The following is a 21,015-nucleotide window of genomic DNA, read 5'->3' as shown; positions in this document are numbered from 1 at the left end:
CTTGAGCCATCGAGCATGGGCGCCGGAGGTGGTGTGGGTGGGAGAGGAGGGCCCTCTGGGGGAGGCTGCGTTTACCCTAGTTGCTCTTCCTGTGTCTGGGGAAAGGTTTTGAGGTTTTAAAGGGCTTGATTATCTTTAAAGAAAAAGGTTGCACACTGCCGGTCTCGTCAGCATTTGTAAGGATTGAAAGCATGTACTCTGAGCAAAACCACATTCTCAGGTTATTTGACCTGCCGGAAAGCTGGAGGCAGCGGGGAGCCCGTGAGTGAGTAAAGCCTGCCGGAGTGAAATTTCAGTTAGGGCTTGGGAAGGTGTTGACCTCTGGATGCCTTTCCAAAAGCTCAACCAGTTTGCCGAACCGTTTGAGGTTTGCCCCTCCTTGCTTATCACAAAAATCCAGAAAGCAGCGGCATCAGTTTCTGTTACTGCTCAGGGCTGAGGTACTAATATGCGCTCCGTTTGAGGAGAAGACTCCCCAGATGCCCCCACTGCCGGGATCCTCTCTCTTGACCTTCCTTGAAGTGGAACCCGTGTTCCCTCCTGTCTCCCTTTTCTGTTGCTTCCCTGCCTTTGGCTGCCTTCCATTTCCCACCATCAGATAACACGCACCCGAGTTCACCATCCGGTGAGACTCCTTCTCCAGCTTTCTCATCATTTAGCCTGGCTGCTGGCTAATGGTAGAATAGAACCTGAACTTGTCAGCTCTCCGCTAGTCTGGCTAAGGATACATCTAACTATGATGGAATACAACCTTTCTCCACACACGCGATACAGTTCTTGGCTTGGGGCAGACCCCTGGTCTGTTCAGCTGCGTTTTGTGACCCAAGGCTGACCGAACGGCGGATTTTCTCCTTCCATTTATTCGAGCTGAATTCCAAAGGTTAGGTGTACATATACCCCCAAGGTTAGGTACGCAGCTGCACCCCATGTGCCCCCCATGTTAGGTATACAGCTTCCCCAAGCATCACCCCTTTCCCTTCGTGGACAGTTACGGAGATGTGGATCCCTGCAAGTAGTTTTTGAAGCTGTCCACTCTTCGGGGTTGTAAGTACCATGGAATTGCAGACCATACGTAAGAACCTCGCTTGCAAAAGAACACACGGTATGAAGCTTGGAATTGTTTTCCCCGTCTGCCACGTTGAACCCACCGAAAGAAAATGGAGGCATTTTAGGAAATGAGATTGGATTGATTTTTCTCTGACCGAGGCTCCTCTGTTTCCACAACTCCCTACCTCTGGTCACTTATTAACAACATGGCCTGACGATGCCCCCCGCCAACTAATGGTTATTTCTTATCTCAAGTATAGCAGCAAAAGGGGAAACGAGAGCTCTTGCCCCAATAACCGCACCTAGTATGTTGTTGCCAAACCCATGATGTGTTACCGGCTGTCTTAATTTCTTGCTCGCCTGATAATCGGAGGTGCTGAGATTCCAAAGGCTCAAGTGCTGTTGTATTATGTAATCTTTAAATTTGTGTTACCACTGCCACAACGGGGATACAGAACGGTTCCATCATCCCCTCGGATTTCCTGTCTCTTTGCAGCCGCAACCCTCCTCCCCCCCACAACCCCTGGCGACCGCTGATCTGTTCTCCTTTAACATTGTTTTACAATGTATTCCTTTACTAGGATACGCATCCAGATCATCAGGATATTCTGAAAGCAATCGTAGCATTCAAAACTCTCATGGTAGGTGATGCTCTCAAATTATAATTCTCCGTTGTGTATGCGTTGTTCCTAAAAGAGTGATTTGTGTGTAACGTCTCTTTCCCAATGCAAAGGTCTTTAGAGTGGAAACAATAAGCTTTAGCGACAGTATCGCAGTGATTGTTTCATTTAATTTTGTCTTCCAAAAATCATGCTTACCTATGAAAGGTTGCCAGGCTGAGGGTATAAAGCACTCACATTTGAAGTCTCTGCCACATTAAGCATCGTTGTGTAGGTGGGGGGTTTCCTTTTGTCTCTTTGTCTTTACCCCCGTGTCGTTCACCTTGTGTCTGTGCAACTTGTCACTCACTGATTGCCATCGATGCTGGATTCATCTATTTATGCCAAAGGGTGTGAGTTTTACTCTTTGCGTATGAAAAAGAAATCCTTCATCCAATCTAAAAGGAAAAAAACCTACTAAAATGCAATTGTTTTGTAATCTTGTATCTTGAGCATGATTGTTAATGTCTTCTTGAACCCACTGATGTAAAAGCACTTGGTGGCCTTTTAGGAGAAAACAAAGCATCACTTTGGGTGATTGATTAAGTTTAGCTTCATTCTAGACATTTCTTTTTTTTTTTTAATGTCTATGTATTTATTTTGAGAGAGAGAGCAAGCAAGCAGGGGAGGTGCAGAGAGAGGGAGAGAGAGAGAGAGAGAGAGAGAGAGAGAGAGAGAGAATCTCAAGCAGGCTGTCAGTGTGGGCTCGAACCCACAAACGGTGAGATCATGACCTGAACTGAAACCAAGAGTCAGACGCTTACCCTAGTGAGCCACCCAGGTGCCCCCATTCTAGACATTAATGTAGCATTCCAAGGGATTGGGATCCATGGTTAGTTGTCGGTTCTTGCTATAAGGTTGTGATGCAACATTCGCCATCACCTCATTTTTATTGCTGTTGAAAGATCAGTACGTGATGCGTCCACAGGTAAACAGCAAGTTGAAGTCCAGAGTAAGGTATTACATTAAATACCTTTTGTTGTCATAGGTCACAGTTTAATCTTGGCAGTTTTACATGGCATTTATTACTATTTGCGTCCCTTTTATTTTGTCCTACGTAAATTGAATATAAAATTCCTTTTGACAACAATATTTCTTTCTGACCATAGTACATGTTGTGAAGCTTGCTTTGATGGTTCCAGTATATTTATTCCCACTTTAGATGCTTCAGAAACATGTGTCCAGTGAACTGATTTCTTCAAGTTTCCATTTAGCCGAAAGGGGCAGCAGAGATTTTATAGAAAACACAGCCCCCAGGGAACTGTGACATTTATTTGGAAACAGTAACATAATTAACCATATGCTTATTTTCATATTCAATTTGGAGTAAATACTGTTACATTTTTTAACAAATGTGTAAATACTGTTAAAAATTATTCTAAGATGACTTCACATTTTCTGAAACAGTGATCTATATCTATCTATATGTAGATAGATAGATAGATAGATAGATATAGTATTCATACCCCACATTTTGTTTCCTGGTTTGTATTTTCACTTTGTATCGTAAAATTCAGTTGTATCTCTTTCTTACAATTCTTTTAGGAACAGAATTAATGTAGTATTTTTTTCTCCATACCAACCTACTCCCAGTCCCTAAACAAAGCATAGGCAGTGCCTCTGTTTCGTTGTAAGGTCTATTTGATTCACTGCAGCAGGAGAAATTTAGTTTTCCCTTTTTCTAGAGCCCCTGGAGTCATTTTGTGTTTGTTTGCTTTACTAAGCTGTCGCTTGGTTGGAAACTGAGCATGTGTTAGTAAAATAAAACGGCTTGGTGACGAGCTGGAAAGGGGCTAGAGCAGGGACCCCAGCCAGCCACTCGTCTCCTCATATACCTGCGGTGATGGAGAAGCAAGCCCGTTCTGCCATTTTGTCTCGCCGTTTTGGCACAGCGAAAGGTAGCTCTTCTTCGCAAAACCTCTGGGGGCCCCAGTCTAGAGCTTCAGGGCCGTGGGTCTCTCTGTCCGTGAGGAACGGATCTGGTGATGGGATTCGTGGTGAGGAATCAGGACGCTGTGGAAATCTGAGAGCCCAAAGCTTCCTCTAACTCTGCTCTTGTTTTGGGTCTGTTTCGCAAGAATTCCTCTTCCAGTATGTTCTGCTTTGGTTCCATAGGGGCAGTGCCAAGATCTAAGGAAGAGAAAACAGCTGGAGTTGCAGATACTTTCTGAACCTATTCAGGCGTGGGAAGGAGAGAGTATTAAAACCTTGGGGAATGTTCTGTTTATGTCACAAGTAATGGTGCAGTATGGAACATGTGAGGTAAGAGGTTTCACAGCTCAACGCCATTGCTGCCATCTTTCTTCTTGTTCTTCTTTGATTCGTTCGTCCGTCCAGGCCAGGTTGCTCGAACGTGCCGGGAAACCGAGCGCCTCTTCTTTGCCCCACACTCTGCCAGGTGCTGTGGGAGAGAGGAGGAGAGACCACGCGATGAGCCGTGCCTTAAACACAGATGAAAACACAGGCTGCGGCCAGAAAACGAACCCAGGTAGTCAGTGTAGATGGTGCGCCTCAACAGTGGGTTGCACGGAAGCTCAGAGAAGGGAGAGAGCAAGGAGGCTGTGGAGAGGGGACTCGAGGAGGAGGGCCACGAAGGGAAAAGGCGAGCATTTCGTAAGGTAGAGGTCATTCTTCTCTCAGGAGAGAACAGGAGCGTGGCCTTTTGCTGCAGGAAGGCGAGGAAGCCGGGCTGTCGGGAGCAGAGGAAGTGTGTTGGGAGAGGGAAAGCCGTGGGGCGAGACAGAGTCAGGTTATGAGAACGCTGGGCGTCAGGCAAGAGTCGTTCAGATCCACCCAGCAGGCAACAGGGAACTGTTAGAGGCTCGAGTAGTAGAGAAACGGGAGCGAAGGGGTGTTTATGATACTTAACCTGACTACCACGTACGTCAGGTAAACAGAAGGACCGGCTGGGTTGGCAAGTGAGCAGTACCCTGCCCCCCTTCCCCACGAAGCTGGTGGCAGAAAATGAAACTTCAGGGCCAAATCTGAGCCCCATTTAGGAGAGAAAGCCGATAGGAAGCAGTGACCTATGGGCTGGAGGAGATGATGGCCGCCATCTTGGACCTGTTAACGTCCAAGTGACCGTGGGTCTCCAGGGGGCGATGTCTTGTGGGCGGCCATTAAAACAGTAGAGAAACGTGGGCGGGAGGTCAGAGTTAGAGGCAGGGATTTAGATGTCCCTGACAGATGTGCCTTCCTAGGAAGTAAGTATCCAGAGAGAAGCACGGAGGGCTGAGATGGAATAGGTCTTTTAGGAAGGGGGCAGTCCAGCGAGGGGGGAAGGTTGGTTATGTCACCTGGCCTGATTTATCGGCTGTTAGAATTGCCTTCCCCGTCCCCAGACATCTTCCTATACTCCCTGGCAGGTCTCTGTCAGAGATTCATTACTTTGGGTTAATAAGCAATCTCATTTAAGACGCAGATACCCTGGGGAAGGTTGGTGGGTGCTGCAGAAGGTTCAAAGGTCAAGCAGTATGGAGACCAAGAAGAAGCCATCGGATTTTGCTAGAAGGCAGTTATTGATGGCTCGGAGACAGCGGTGGGGCTGCAGTTAGGGAGGAATCGATGAGGAGAAAAATGAAGGCAGCAAGTCATTTGGCCATAAAATACCGAGAAACAGGGTACTGACATACCTCGGGAGATCCTGGGGGTTTGGTTCCAGAGCGGTCTCTCGGTGTGTATAAAAGCTATCTCTACGCTACGCAGTGGTTTATTAAGTGTGCAGTGCCATGTAGTCTACAAAACGTAAAAAATTCCTTTATTGCTACAAAATGCTAACCATCGTCTGAGCTCTCCGTGAGTCATAACCACTGATCGCAGATCCCCATAACAAATACAGTAATAATGAAAAAGCTTGAAATATGGCAACAATTACCCTGACGCGACAGACATGAAGCGAGCAAATGCTGCTGGAAGCATGGCACTTACAGACCTGCTCCACGCAGGGATGCCACAGGCCTTCAGTCTGTTAAAGAACACGACTACCTGTGACGCACAATGAAGTGAACCGCAAGGAAACAAGGCAGGCCTGTATTATATCGAAGGCGCCACAGGGGCCAGGGAAGGCCTGTTAGGACAGGAGATGTGCGTATGTTAAAGGCAAAAGAGGAAAAGCTCATTAAGCAGGCGACGCTGCTGGAAGGAGGAAGAAGAGATTAAGTGTCTGTAGAAGGGCATGGAGATAATTGGAGCTAACATGGCTGGACATGTAAGCCGAATGTAATTAAAAAAAATTTCTTTTATGTTTATTTATTTTTGAAAGAGAGAGAGAGACAGAGACAGAGACAGGGAGACAGACACGGGGAGACACAGAATCCGAAGGAGGCTCCAGGCTCTGAGCTGTCAGCACAGAGTCCGATGCGGGGCTCGAACTCACGAACCGTGAGATCGTGACCTGAGCCACCCAGGCACCCCTGGATGTAATTTTTTTCGCATCTACTACGTGTGCATCTGTTTGTAGAGTTCAGAGAAGCCCTCACGTGTAAAATCTCCCTTGGTGCCATTTTCAAAAGGTATTTATTTCTTTGTTTCACATGAGTACGATGGTTTTCATGTTCTTACTGATTAAAAGTAATTTTATGAATAAGATCTTAACACACATGCCAGAGCATAATACATTTCCTATTTCAGGCTTTCCTACCTGAAAGCCCCTTCTGTTTTGCTACTTTTCAGAGTAAAATCATTTTCATTTTGCGAACCTAGAGACTTGTGCTTTGCCTACAGCTTGCGTAGGAAGGCATTAACTGTGTGACTGCTCAGGCATACATACTTGGGAAACAGGCACGTTATTTGTATTTAACCGTTATGTATAGGAAAAAGAGGGATAAACTGTGGCTTTATATTCACTTCGATGTCGAATTCAACTAGTCTTGTGCTTTTAAGTTGGGTATCTTTTTTAAAAGGTCACTGTTCATGTTTCGTTGCCGTATATAAGCCCTGTGATGTACAACAGTGACTCCAGAAATTCTTTTTTTTTTTTTTTAATTTTTTTTTTCAACGTTTTTTTTATTTATTTTTGGGACAGAGAGAGACAGAGCATGAACGGGGGAGGGGCAGAGAGAGAGGGAGACACAGAATCGGAAACAGGCTCCAGGCTCTGAGCCATCAGCCCAGAGCCCGACGCGGCGCTCGAACTCACAGACCGCGAGATCGTGACCTGGCTGAAGTCAGACGCTTAACCGACTGCGCCACCCAGGCGCCCCAACTCCAGAAATTCTTAACAAACAAAATGTCCACTTTCTGTCCTCCACTTAATATTTTCCATTTCACTTTAGGAAAAAGAGGAGCGGTACCTCATGTTGTTTTCAAGTGTCTTGATAATGTTATCCGCAAGTCCTCGGATGAGTGGCTTTATCTATCAGGTCAGTAGATTTCATATAAAACAAACAGCAGGACCCAGAATGAAAACAGGTTTGCATCCAGTTGCAATATCTGTTCTATGGCCCTAAAAGCTCCAGCCAGAAAATGCAGAATGTTCTGACCCTTTGTTGTAATTATACAGCTTATAAGAGCAGATGTTCCTTAGATGGAAAACCTTTGTATTGCTGTAATGAATTTATCTTGAACGTCCATCGCGCTGGCTGTGAGCTAGGTTACGAATGTTCCGATAGAAGTCCTTCCACTCGTTGGGAAATTAAACTTCCTTCAGTCCGCTCCCCAAATATGGAGTGCTATAAGTTACTGTTGCCTATTATAGCTGGCCTAGCAATGACTAATGTTCATGAAACTGGAAAAAAAATTTTTTTTTGAATCTTTACTCTGTTGACTGATTCTCCGGAAAATGTGTTAGAAAACAAGTAAGCCTGTTTGTAAATCCTGACCGTATGGTTTAGGATGTGTTAGCAAAACACAAGCCACATTGCCCCCTTGCTTTCTCGTCTGATCACATTTGAAAGCAGGGAAGCATGCAGGCCAGAGAAATATGTCGAGCCCTGAATCAGCAGTGATTTCCGCGAGGGTCAGAAAATCTAATAGACATAAGCCGGGGCACATCTAACCACAGAACTGATGGGAATGTTCCTTTTCTGATAGGGAAAAATACCAGTCGCGGGAATCGTGGTGACCAGATTAGATGAAATCGAAGGAAATGACTACACATTTGAAATCACAGGTAGGCACTCTTGTCTTTTTCAAGTAGCTACCTGAAATCCTTTTTGGAATGAAGTGGGATTCGAGTAAGTAAAAGCTATTATTTTCTGCTCTAAGTCCGTGAGCAAGTTTTACCTGGCCACAGCAAGGTGTCTTCCATTTTCTGGGATAATTAGGGTCCGGCGACAGAACCAAGTCTCCTGGCCACTCAAAAGCCTCGGCGTGGCCATTGGTTTCAATCTTTTCTTGCATCGGAGCTACTTGTTAGAACTAACAGAATGGACTGACGTAGAGGCACAAATTGAGCAAAATACCAGGCCTGACCTTTTGGCCTACGGTCCCTTTTGCCAGGCCCGTGTGATTTCCACGTGACGTGATTTCCACTCTGCACCGAGAGGGCGCAGCAGCTCACGCTGGGATGGTGGCCCCGGGCCTTACCCCCTTCGTTCCCCAGTAGGGAGCCCGAGATCGGATGTTGGCCTTGCTTCAGCAGGGGTTTCAACAGGGGTTATCTCATCGCTGTGGACACTCATGGAAACAGACACCCCAGCCTTACTTGCTCGACGTGTGTTTATGAATGAGGTGAACTCAAGGCCCTCCGTGTCTTTTGTCTCCAAATGCTCCCAATGGGGCAATGCAGGTAACCTAGTAGAGAGGACTGTGGTCCATTGCAACAACAGCCAGGACTTCCAGGAATGGCTGGAGCAGCTGTGCAGACTGATCAGGGGACCTGCCTCTTGCAGCTCATTATCCAAAACATCGTCGTCCTCTTCTGGTGCTCATTCCGTAAGTTGTCCACTTGTGCGGTCCGGGGACTACTGAGTCTCTCGTCACACCTGCCTGCAGAGGACTTACAAGAAGCAGTGAGCATGCCCTTAGTCTTTGGGTTGTCTATATTCGTAGGTCTTGAAGTACAGTTAAACCTCACTAATTCTGACTACTTGTGGAGGGAGGTCCGTCCAAATTAATGAAAGGTTTTACGTAGAGGTGTGCGGCTTTGTCGGACGGCGTTGAGGAGCTCCCGCCAGCTGCCCGCAAAGTTTTGTCTAATCAGAAGTCCCACTGAGATGTTTTAGCGGTAAACGAGATTTATTTTCTTTTCACTTTTTTTTATTACATATAGTTTATTGTCACATCGGTTTCCGTACAGCACCCAGTGCTCATCCCAACGGGTTAATTAGCAGCCGTTATTCTCCTATTCGTTGTGTGCTGAGTCAAAAAACAGATAGTTTACCTGCCCAAGTACTTCACCATCTCCACGTAATCTCATTTAGGCTTCCACATTCACCGGGCAACCTTCAAGGGTAAACTTGCAGCCGCTGCCTTCTTCCAAGTCATCACGAATTTGGAATTCCTGGACTTGGAATTGATGAGGTTTTACTGTACTTGTTGAGTGAGAGCGAGGATTGCAGTGCTGTTAACACTCCAACCGGTGATGCCAAAATTCCAGTCTCAGGCACTGTGCGATGTGGTGGGAAGAACAAGGGCTCCGGCATCAGATCTGAGGTCAAATCTTGGCTTTGTCAATTGCTAGCTAGTTAGTTACTTCACTTCGCTAAGGTTTGTCGTAGGCAGTTCTGCTGAGATAACCTATTTCAGCACCTGATAGAGTGCCAGGCACCCGACTGAAGCCATCCAGTGCTGACTCCACTCTCCTCTCTTATGAAGGAAAGCCACCCCTGACTTTAGTGAATCAAATTCCAGAAGAGAGAGGGAAGACAGGCCCGTAGGATGTTGAGTCGATTTTGTGCTGTTCCTTAGAGACCCCATCATCTGGACTTTTGTTTTCCCACCTTTCCTTTCCTGTGGTTGGCTTTGCTGATCCAATGAAACTATTGTTCTCTTGCCGTGCGGCACAAGGTCGGGTTCAGGTGGCAGATCGCCAGCATCTCATCAGACATTTTCCCAGTCTTTTAGCTCTACCGGACAGCCCCGAGGACCCTTGGAGCCTCCTCAGATTATAAAACCGTGGAGTTTAAGTTGTCTACGACCCGCACCTCCACTTAGACCATCAGCAGCACTAGGTTATAAAGAGGTAATTTTGCTACATATGGTATAAAATGTGTCTGTCAAGCTAATGTCACAGCTTATTCCGAAGAGTTCTGTGGGGATGTGCTAGAATTTATGCTAGGTGATACATGTCAGTCAGTCGTGAATCGTTAGACTCGGGGATGTTGTTATTTCTTAATTTTCCATTTCCCCATTGTCCCTGTGCAAATATTTATCCAGAAGGGTTTATGTGCACTGCCTGGGTTCCCCGGTCCCTTCCTGATAATTGTATATAATGTCCACACATCTTAAACAGAAGCCACTTCCTTGGAGTTCAGTTTGCGACCAGGCAGACCCAGTTCTGCATTTTGGATCATTTTGATCTATTAAAGCCAAATCAGGAAAGTCTTATGGGACCAAGCCATAAGTCTGAGCTATGAGAGTCTGGACCTTCTGCTGCAGTTGGAAAGGGAAAAGAATTTAATGAAAAGAATGTCTTTTCAAGTGAGGCTTCTAAGCAACATTGGATATTTGGGTAGTATGGGGACTTCAAGGTTCTTTCTGTTTTTTTCCTGAAAGTCACAGTCAGGAAATGTCAGTCACTGGCTTCTGTAACTGTGTGGAGTGTTAGTTTTTCCATCCAAACGGTGTTTTGTTTTGTTTTGTTTTGTTTTGTTTTGTTTTGTTTCCCTAAGATGTTAATCATCATTTCAGCTTTCAGTAAAGAGCCTCATTTATAAGTAACTGTTCTTTAACTAGGTCTTCCTGAGTGAAGGTTTAAGATCGTGGCGGTTATGAGACGCATCTTAGAATTAGGGAGCAAAGACAGCGTACATTGCCATATCGACTGTGTGTTTTGATGCGCGACACAGATTTAGCTCAATCTCAAGTTTGTTTTGATTTCAAACACTGTGCTACTGTCTCGATTAATTGTTGCCTCCGAGTGCGGTAAAAATAGAGCGGTATTGACACCGGAGGAATTTTTGATCGTTTCAACTGGGCATGACAGGAGAAATAATGCTTGAGCTGAATCCTTATTATGTACCTCTGTTCAGAATTGGGCCAGGAAACAGTCCCACGGGTTTGCTGTGGAAATCGACCCGGGAAAATCGTAGTTATCTGGGTCCCCTTTTTAACGATCGCTATTTTGTAATTGTCAGTTCCTAAGTTCGAATTCAGGTGAGCCTTGAAGGGTCCAGTTAACTTAATCCTTCGCAGAACTAATCCATTAAAACTAAGGCATGATCACGTTGTTTCTGCTGGGAGAAGAGAGCTATTAATATACTCTTAGCGTATAGTGTGTATTTCAGTTATTTTCAGTATTTGTTATTCTGCACAGAACTGTATTCCTTGGGCTTTCGCATGACAATTTTGCATCTGAGACTAATGAGGGAAACATGATGATGTTCTGTGTAATTGATGATGACACTAACATTTGACTGTTGTTTTAGAATTACTGATAAATGGATTTGATCATTATAACCATCGACCTCTCACGCTCATTTTCTCTTTCTTTACATATTCACTTTAGAGGATGTCTTATATCTTAAAGGTAAGGGTAGAACAATATCTTTGGCTTACAGTGGCCTCATAATGCTGTGCTGTCACCTCTGATGAATGAAGCTTTTCCTTTATGCTTGTTTTGTCCCTTGTTCTCATTGGTGGCTAAAGTACGAAGATGCAGTTCTGACATGTAAGTACTTTCTTCAGAAAGCAGCCTCTTGTGAAATCCACATGAAAATGTTGTCTTAGACGCCTTGAAAATGCCTGTTTTCCTTGTGTCTTTTTGGTAAACGCTCTTTTTCCGATCCTTTTTGTCACATGTGAGTTTTCCATGTCCGTTTTCAAGTCTAAGTGGGTCGCTGTGGCTAAGTGGAAGAAATTAAATTGTTTTGTCCCATATATTTTAAGGTACTAATTATGACCCACACATCACGTATATACCTTGCATGGAACATTGGGATAAGACGGTCACTAGGGTCTGAGATTCTCATCTCTTTGTTTGGATACCTGATAATGAGCACCGGTTACTTATCCGGCAAAAGCAAATTCAGTAATCCATGGCTCTTTTATCTGCTAATTAAAAATACAGCTTTCTGTATGTATATTTAAGCTTCGGTCTACACCCATTGTTCCTGACGCCAAATTATTTATCAGGACATCCCTCATTTGGCTCTTCTCTCTGAGTTCAGGGAAATTTTTTGGTCCCTTAATTTTCCCATCTGACAAATGGAAATTAATATTCTTCTTTGTGGGACTGTCATTAAGGAAAATGTATTTAAAAAGCTTTGAAGCTCCTTGAAAAGCAGTATGTACCATATTAGTATTTACAACTGTTACTTGATTCCCTGGAAACTGTATCAGCGAGGACTATAAACCAAGTTAGGAATGCGGTTGTTTCCCTAGGATCTACACCCACTATTTTCTCTGTACACGGCACCTGTCCCTATGGCGATTGAGAGGCCAGTGTCACTGCCTCTGTTTTATGGAAGCTTTTAGAGTTTCTTGGAGCCATTTTTTATTGTGTACATTATTAAACTTTGATGCCCTTTTGGGACTGTCAAAATAAGAGAGAGCCATTCGGTTTCATTTCATTTGCTCTTTTTAATTTGTCTTGGGGGGAGAATTTTAATTCCTAAACAAACCTCTGTCCTTACAGGAGTCTAGTAAAAGCCCCAAAACGATGAAGAAGTTTCTTCATAAAAGAAAGACGGAAAGAAAGCCATCGGAGGAGGAGTATGTGATTCGGAAAAGTATGTGTTTTGTACTTTTGGAAGGTCGGTTATGGATGAACTAGCAGAAGGATTTTTTTGAAAGCAGATGATTAGAGCAGTTTGTCCTCCATACCCCCTGTTTCATGAAGAAAAAATGCATGCATTCAAGGGTTTGGTCACCTCTAAGATTTTTGAGTCAGCTGCCGCCTGTATGATTTCGTTTTGAATATTTTGCCCTGCCTGGTTGAGAACCACTAAAGGGACCTGTTTGCCACGGATACATTTTTTCCCTTAGTTTCTGATGCCCAAGATATTTTCCTCTACCAGGATACACTAAATAGACCTGAAGGCTGAAATCCTTCTGGAAGGTTAACGCTCAGTGACGTTCTCTGAGTTAGCCGAGGAATCGGGCAGCTGCTGCATAGAAGCAGCTGGATTCAGAGTCAGGCTGCAGAGTCGGTCAGCCAGTGGATATGTATGTATTTGCCTCTATGGCTGGGAACGAGGTCCTTTGGGACACACATGAAGGAGTAAGTGATGTATCACCAAGGGGTGACGGATCTGTGCGTCCTGGCCAAAAATACAGTCTGGAAAGATCTGCTGGACTCCAGCTTCTGCATCTACCCCACCCCACCCCCCACCGGGATGTGCGCATCCGCCCGCTAGCTAGCAGGGTTTCGCCCTCCAGTCATTTCAAGAATGAGTTGGAGGAGGAGAAGCAGGAGGGGGAATCAATGACTCTGCTGGCTGGTTGGAAAAACGGGTGAGGTCTATGGGGGAAAGCTTCCTAGAGAAGGGAAGCCTTGAAGTTTGAGGGAGAGGCAGGTTGTGGCATATATCGGATGAGAACTGAGGCTGGTGCTGTCATTGCGGCCTCTAAGAGTCTAGTAAAAGCCCCAGGGCCGCCTGGGTGGCTCAGTCGGTTAAGTGTCCGACTTCAGCTCAGGTTGTGATCTTGAGGTTCATGAGTTCGAGCCCCGCGTCGGACTCTGTGCTGACAACGTGGAGAGGACTCTGTCTTCCTCTCTCTCTCTCTGCCCCTTCCCGGCTCTCACTCTCTCTCTCTCTCTCTCTCTCACACTCTCTCTCTCTCTCTCTCTCTCTCTCTCAAAATAAGCTTAAAACCAAAAGCCCCAAAGTGATGAGGACATTTCTTCAGGAAAGAACTCTGGAAAGAAAGCCACTGGGGGAGGAAGCTTTCCGGTCAGGGAGCCCAGTCCCTAGCAGTTGAGTGCAGTGCATGATTCTGAGGGTCCAGGAGTGTAGATGTCTCTGCAAACTCATTGGTAATTAAATCTCACAGGTACGGCTGCTCTGGAAGAAGATGCTCAGATCCTGAAAGTGATCGAAGCCTACTGCACCAGCGCAAACTTTCAACAAGGCCATGGCTCAAGTAGGTTCCCCCAAACCACTTTCTCTAATGAGCCCTGTTTCTTCTTTACTGCTCGGCACCTCTTTGAAGAAGAGAAAAGCAGCCCAGCTGGGTTGCAGGGTGTGGAGAGCAGGTGACTTTGTGCCGAGGAGCAGCGAGCAGAAGAGCAGAACTGCATCTTTCTGATAAGGGGCTTTTAGCTGCCCGGCGGTTTGTTTATGCAGTGTTTTCTTTTCACCCAGAGAGAAAGAGACACGCAAGAGTAAAAAAGCTGGAGGTGATAGAAATGAAAACAAAAGAAGTTTTTTAAAAAGTCATTCTCCTTTGAAGTACGCAGATGCCTTCACCAGCACTAGTTAGGAATTAAAGAACCCAGAGAGTTCCTGTGTCTGTGAACTGATGCTAATCTCTTCTCATGGGCAGATTTGGAAAGGAAGTCACAATACTATCTCCGATCAGCTGCATATTTAAGCGAACAGTGCTTCACCAAGCTCAAGTTTCAAAGTTGCTCTGAAATTCTGGAAATGTAGCTGCTTAGCCGGGGCTGTTTGGAATGTGTGCAATTTACAGGGAGCTATTGGGGGAGGGTAATCCCCCCCTCCCCGCACCCCTCCCCCCAGCAACTTTCAGGCACCAAAGGAAAGCAAGCGGATGTTTTCTGATTGATCCTTGAGCTTTTTTTTTTTTTTTTTTTCCAAACCGAGTCACATAGACACGAGTCTTCCGTGACTATAGGCGTTCAGGGGACCACAAGTGAGGTGTCTGCTGTCTGCATTTGCTTAAGACACGAGTGCTCCGTAACACAGCCACTGCCCAATCACTTGGGTGTGGGGGGGGAGGGGATCACTTTGGTGGGTTGCCTTGACCGATGCCTTCGGAGTAACTTGTCCCTAAGGCTGGCGGGAGGAAGACGTTTGATGTCGAACTTGACACGTTTGACGGTGAAGGGAGGACTGTCACACCATCTAGTTCACAGACAAATCCTGGCTGTGGCCTTGGGCATGCCCAGCTCTGAGAACAAGTTTCGAGAAGGCAGGAAAGGAAAGGGAAAGCAATGTGTGTCGTGAAAACTAGGAAAGCGAGGGGGACGGGGAGGCCCCAGAAGAAGCCCCCCTTGTGCAAAACCTGACCTCACCTGCTCCCCGAACCCGCTCTCTTCATGTCGACAGTGTCTGTAGATGTGTCACAGGGGCAGGCAGGTGTTGTGGCCTAAAGAGTCACGTTTCCGCCCCTCCTGCCCAGCCTCCCCTGACACGTGGCAAGCGTCTAGCATCATGGTGACCTCCCATCCTCTGTCCCTCTCCGGCCAGAAGTCGTGCTTCCCTGGAAACGACTGCTGTTGTTTCCCGCTGCATTTAACTGATCAGTCAGTCGGTCCGCTGTCTCCTTATTAGGCACCTACCAAGTGCTGGGCCCTGTGGAAGGCAGACACAGGGCCACCTCAGCAAAGGGGAGGCAGTGAACACTCATGACTTGAAGGAATTAGGCTTTGAAGAGAGGACGCCAGTGGCTCAGGGAGACTGAAGTTTAAGGGCTTGAGCTCTGAAAGGAAGGATCCGGAAGTGAGGGGGAGGTTGGACATACAGGAGAGCTGTTTGGCCAGGTCCCTTGTCTGTTCCGTCACCTCTTCTGTCCCAGAGCCTCGAGGCAGTCTGAGCAGAGCCCTAAGGATGCCCACATCTTTGAGATGATGTGATAATTCCCAACCCCCGCTCTACCCTTGACCAAAATGGCCTTGACTGACTGAACGCACCCCACCCCGGCCCCCCGCTTCGAGACTGAATCGGTGTATTTGGCCGTTTCCTCAGTCGGGAAGGTGTAGTCACCAAATGTTGGGTGACTGCTCTCTGGGGTGCAAGGCAGCAGCATGCCATCCACAGAGACCCCTCGATGACAACAGTGGACGGGGCCAACACCTAGAATAGTCTCCAGTAACTGTCCCCTTTCTGCCCTCTCTGAATCCTTGCTTGTAGGTGCTCGCAAAGATTCGCTTCCACAGGTCTTACTCCCCGAGGAAGAAAAGCTCATCATTGAAGAAACCAGGAGCAATGGCCAGACCATCATTGAAGAGAAGTGAGTAGAGCAGGCTGCTGTTTCTGATCTGTCTGGGGGCCGGAAAGAAGGTTCTGGCAGGGCAGTGGGTCTCTTGCAAAGCCTGCACCGAAGGATAGTCCGTCCTTCTCCGGGAATATAGCCCTCTTTGCTCTCATGCAGTTGGGAGCGGTGGGAGGGCTTCCCCCCACCTCCCCGCCAACAAAGGGAAGGGGGAAAGGGAGGCCAAGTGGGCAGAACTCTCTGCTTGGTGGCTGCCCCTGGGATCAGCTCCCTCATACGGCACGGTGCTTCAGGGCACACAAGAATAGCACCCTAGATGAATCTAGATGGCGCTGGGGAAGGCCACAGCACCAATTTCCCTGCCCAGATGGATGCTTCTCATACATACTGAGTCAAACACTGGACTTTCACACACTTGACCTATTTAGAATCCTACAGAAACCCAGTGAGATAAGCTTTATGTTCACCACTTCTATAGGCGCGGAAGCTGGGGTTCAGGGAGATGATGTCCCTGGTCTACCTTTGCACGGCAGTGAGGGTGACCTAACGGGCGAGAATCAGGTTAAGTACCCATGGGCTCATAAAATAAACACAAAGTGGCCAGCCAAATGGTTTGTTTAAACTTGAGTCATTTCTGAAGTCAGGCCTAAATTTGCCTAGGACAGCATATTTCAAAGTGCTTGACATTGTCGATGTGTTTTTCCATCTGGTACATGAAGTGATGTGGCAAAATGGTAAAGCACTTGGGCTCAAGGGGACAGCCCTGGTTCAAGTCCAAATTCTGCATCACGTTAGCTGTATGGCCTAGGTGCAAACCTCTTTACCTCTCTGTGCCTCAGTTTCCTCATCTGTAAATGGGTATGATAGTACTACTTTAAGGTTTGTTGTGAGGTTAGATGGAAAAATAAATACAAAGGCTAGCACATGGTAATCACTTAATAGATGATAATCATTGTCATTATAATTATTGTAGCTATATTAATCCCCACGATAACTTTGTGAGGTTTTTGGGGAATGTACTATTATCCCCATTCTGTCTGTGAAGAAAGTTAAGACAAGGAGAGGAGGAGAAAGAAACTACCCAAGGTACCCAAGGTTACCCAAGGTTGGAGGACTGGTAGGTGGTAGGATCAGAACTGGAACCCGGATCTCCAAAGTTCTTGTCCAGGAGCAGAGCCAGCCGGGAAGTGACTGTTCTGACTCAGCCAGGGCACTTTAATTCTCTTTTGGAATAGATGGAATCTTCCAGAAATAATGCCTCTGACTTTGTGTCATGTAGGGTCATGTAGGGTCAGAGAGATGAAAAGTGCAATGCCATGGCACAGATCTTGTGGGATAGGCAGGACCTCATGAGGGCCCTCATTGTATGTTCGGTGATGTTCATTCCTGCCCCAGAGAAAGAATCGAAACCTTTTGATGAGCCCTAGTCTCTTCTTTTGTGTTCACCCAGCTGGGAAGCAAGTGGCCAAGGAGGAGGGCAGTGTAGAAAAGGTGTAATGACATCGTGTTTGAATGACCACGTGCACTGATGGTTGTTCACCCACAAAAATAGGGCCCCACGAGGACCGTTCTTGGCGGTTATGTCTCCCGACCAGCTGGAAAGTCCACTGCTTTTCAGGATCTGTATTTCTAGAAAGCTGCTTTTATTGTTACGTTTTGCTTAACAGTACTTCAGTGCCAGCTGTTAAACTCTGAACTTTATGTTCTAGGAGTCTTGTCGATACTGTTTATGCCTTGAAGGATGAGGTCAAAGAACTGAAACAGGTAATGAAATATAAAAGTCATTTTCTCAGCTCATAGAACAGGACCACGCACTGGTAGGTGTTCTCAGGAGAGGTCCAGGGACAAGGTGATGAGGTGGGGATTTTTATTTTCCTTGTGTCTTCAAGGTGGGTCTTGTTGGTTTTCCCATGTGGTCTTGGGTTTAAATTTCTCAGGATTGCTCATATACCTATTTAGCAGTTTACAAAAGGGTCCCCAACTTAGTTATAACTTTCATGCTCTCGGACATTTGTAAACGGAACTTTTTTTTACAAAGCTAAGTCATCCGTGAGTGGATAAGGGTAAAGAGAACCATAAATCTTGAGTTGTGGGCTCCTCTAGAGATGTGATCCGCTGTTTTCATGATGCACACTCTTCCCAGTGTTTGGGGACTGGCTGTGCCTGGTGACGGGGTAAAGGACGGACTGGAGGGGGGAGAACAGAGACTGGAAGAACACTCGGGAAGTTGTCACAAAACTCAGGGTGAGACAGAGGAGCACGAGAAAGGAAAGTACAGTCAGTGGTGAAAGCTGCTAACAGGATAAGCAGGAGGAGCCCTGAGAAGGGGCCACTTGGTTTGGGAATTGACAAGTCTTTTCCCATCACAGGAAAATAAAAGAATGAAGCAATGCCTGGAAGAAGAATTGAAATCAAGGAGGGACCTAGAAAAGCTGGTCCGGAGGCTGTTGAAGCAAACTGATGAGTGTATTCGGGCCGAGTCCAGTAGCAAGATCTCCATCCTTCCATAACCATCACTGTGCAGCTGGGCAGATGTTGCCTTCGGGACATCTTGAAATGTCCAGCTTCAAACGCTCTGTTTGCTCACTTCTTCGGTTTTCATTTTGTATCGGAGTCAGTCTCTCTTTCTCTCTCTCTCTCTCTCTCTCTCTCTCTCTCTCTCTCTCTCCCCTTCGCTTTCTCTCTCTGTCTCCCTGTTTGCTTGAGTGTTTGTTGGTTGGTTACTGGTTGGTTGTTTTCCTTCTGACAGATCCTTCTGACAGGTGGTAGAAATCTCCCCAGAGTCTTTTCCATCCGATGAGAAAAGGGAAACCTAGTGTAGGCAAGTGACTTAAATGGTCTTCAGATGGCCTTCAATTCATAGTGCCTCTTTACCAGCCATTACCCCTGGGTCACTCTTTTGCGGCTGGCTACCAGAGCAAAGTGGCTGGCCGTGGCTTAGTAAATGTGAACTTGACTTTTTCTCGAATGCTTTCTTGTATCTGGAAGCCCCTCAGTACCCAATTTAATGAAGGCGAAGCTCCCCGAGCTGTGACTAGGGTAGGGTGAGTAGAAGACTAGCACATTTGCCCAATGACCCAGCCACCCTTCCCCGGGTGATCATGTGCCACCCCTCAATGCACACTTTTTATTGTTATTATTATTATTATTATTGTTGTTACCGCCCTGTGTTGTCTGTAGGGCCAAGAAGACAGTAGCACCCTTATTTCTTTCGTGCGGGTTGACATTTTCACTCTACAGGGCAGAAGCCCCACGCATCCATGCCAACACCAGACCCATTAGCAAATTGCACTAGACAATCTTCCCCTTCAGCAGCAGAGCTGGCCATCTTTCCCCAGCGCATGATAGGTTTCCTCCCCTAACCTTCTGCCTCCCGCGTAAGGTTTATGTCTCCCCAGTGCTTTAAGCCAACCATACCCACTGGTGCGTAAACTAGTAAGTGTGCGCTTTGCTTACTTTTAAAAAATACGGACTGTGAGCCGCTCCTTCATCCACACTGCGTATTCGCCTCGCGACTTCTCATCCTTCAAAACGATCTGCATCGAGGAGATATTGTGCCCTAGTAGACAGCTTTAATTCCCCGTATTGCTCTCCCAGATACGCTGTGAGAAGCTGTATGTTCATCAGCCTCTTCGAGTAGGGCTCGAAGCATCATTTGCAGAGATGTGCTATTGGTCTGGTTTGTATGTCCAGAAAGAAAGGACCCCTCCAGTGGTCGTGCGCTGGTTACTAGTGAAGCTGAGTATTTGGAACCGGTTTGCCAAAGTTGCCCTTTGAATCAAGTGATCGCCTCTGTAAGTGTCTCAGAAATGAGCACCACGTAAACCCGGTTTAGAAGAGGGTCACAGAAGAGCAGCATCCATCCGAATTCGACACAATCGAACGTTGGCATGAGGCTCCGGGACAGAGCAGCACAACCCGCCCCTCTCTCTCCCAAAGACAGGTGCCATTGGGCAGGCGGGGACAATCACTGGAAAGAGAGGCAAAGGGCCAATGGACCGGTCAAGGTTGTCTTCCAGATACGTTTGACGGGTGCCTATAAATGTGGGTTTTGCAAGTGTTGTCTAGAAACCAAACTTGAAGCTTGAACACCCCCAGCCTGCTAAGCCCGTTTTCCTTTTTTGGTACCGGGGATCTCAAGTTCCCACAGCTACACAGTACGGGGCTGTTGACTGCTTGCCACCCGGCAGAAATGACACCATCCACGGGAAATGGACTATTCCCGCCGCCCACCATCAGCCAACCCCAGGTGGCCGTCTTTGGAAGCTGTGCGGAAGCCCAGCAGTCTAGATGTGCCGTCCCTCACCTAAAACTTAACAACAGCCACACAGATCTTAGCGTCCGCCCCGTCTGGGGTTAACCAATGGCTTGCAGTGAATGGCACAAACTATACCCCTAGGGAACATTGTTGCGATTGCGAAATCCTTTAGTTGATAAGGTGTAGGATTGCTTAGCATAGTGAAAGGTCTTTATTTTAAAGTGACGTGTACATATGCATGTGTTTGGAACCCGGCCCTTCTCAGGAGAGGCCCTTGGTACGCTGGGTACTGAAGCTTGCGCCGAGTGATGTCCGCACTCGCACGTTAAACAATAATATAAAGGAAACGAAGCCATGTTAGCCCGAGAGCAGTGTCTCCGTAGTTGTGTTGTTTACAATACTCTATAAGTGGGTTCCTGTCACCCTGTAATTAAACCGCTGCCCTTAGAGGCTTTGTAGCTCCTCTTCCGTCGCGTCCCTTCTGACACAAGCTCAGATTTTCTAACTTGTTTTTATTTTGAAGACTTTTCAAACGGACATTTTCAATAAACAAGAATAACAGTGCTTTATAAACTAAGTCCTGTGTTTCTTTCCTTTTCTCCCCCCGCCCCCACCAGCTGGTGGCAGTTTCCTCCCGCGTGTCTTCACTCAGGGCAGGGGACGTTTGCTCCCCACTTTACAGAGATACTTCATGCCATGAGACGGGACCTTCCTTAACCTCTCCGCCCCTCTCCTTCTGGCCCCAGCCTACGACCTGTCTACACCATTTTCCGCCCGGTGTCGGGCTTTGGTCAACCAGTGGTAGCCTCTATCTTGCCCACAGTTGGAATGCTG

The 21,015-nt window shown here is 46.7% G+C and overlaps 1 protein-coding gene across 4 annotated transcripts in view; it reads left to right on the top strand.

Annotated features, from left to right (window-relative positions):
- ARHGEF6 (Rac/Cdc42 guanine nucleotide exchange factor 6) overlaps nt 1-20,203 on the top strand; it is a 102,870-nt gene extending 82,667 nt beyond the window's left edge. For 3 of the 4 annotated variants that reach the window (XM_049644355.1, XM_049644358.1, XM_049644357.1), the window contains 12 exons: nt 1,629-1,688; nt 3,822-3,968; nt 6,980-7,066; nt 7,737-7,815; nt 8,434-8,579; nt 9,703-9,828; nt 11,314-11,334; nt 12,442-12,535; nt 13,800-13,889; nt 15,842-15,941; nt 17,633-17,687; nt 18,293-20,203. In XM_049644355.1, the coding sequence (XP_049500312.1) occupies nt 1,629-1,688; nt 3,822-3,968; nt 6,980-7,066; nt 7,737-7,815; nt 8,434-8,579; nt 9,703-9,828; nt 11,314-11,334; nt 12,442-12,535; nt 13,800-13,889; nt 15,842-15,941; nt 17,633-17,687; nt 18,293-18,433 (1,146 nt within the window). In that variant the 3' untranslated portion in view covers nt 18,434-20,203. The remainder of the gene's footprint in view (nt 1-1,628; nt 1,689-3,821; nt 3,969-6,979; nt 7,067-7,736; nt 7,816-8,433; nt 8,580-9,702; nt 9,829-11,313; nt 11,335-12,441; nt 12,536-13,799; nt 13,890-15,841; nt 15,942-17,632; nt 17,688-18,292) is intronic. The other variant, XM_049644356.1, reaches the window with a different exon arrangement.
- Nucleotides 20,204-21,015: the final 812 nt, after the last annotated feature.

Source organism: Panthera uncia, chromosome X (genome assembly GCF_023721935.1).
Source record: "Panthera uncia isolate 11264 chromosome X, Puncia_PCG_1.0, whole genome shotgun sequence".
Taxonomy (NCBI): Eukaryota; Metazoa; Chordata; class Mammalia; order Carnivora; family Felidae; genus Panthera; species Panthera uncia.
The sequence above is the reverse complement of the archived record's forward strand: the minus strand, read 5'-3'. Positions and strand labels throughout refer to the sequence as shown.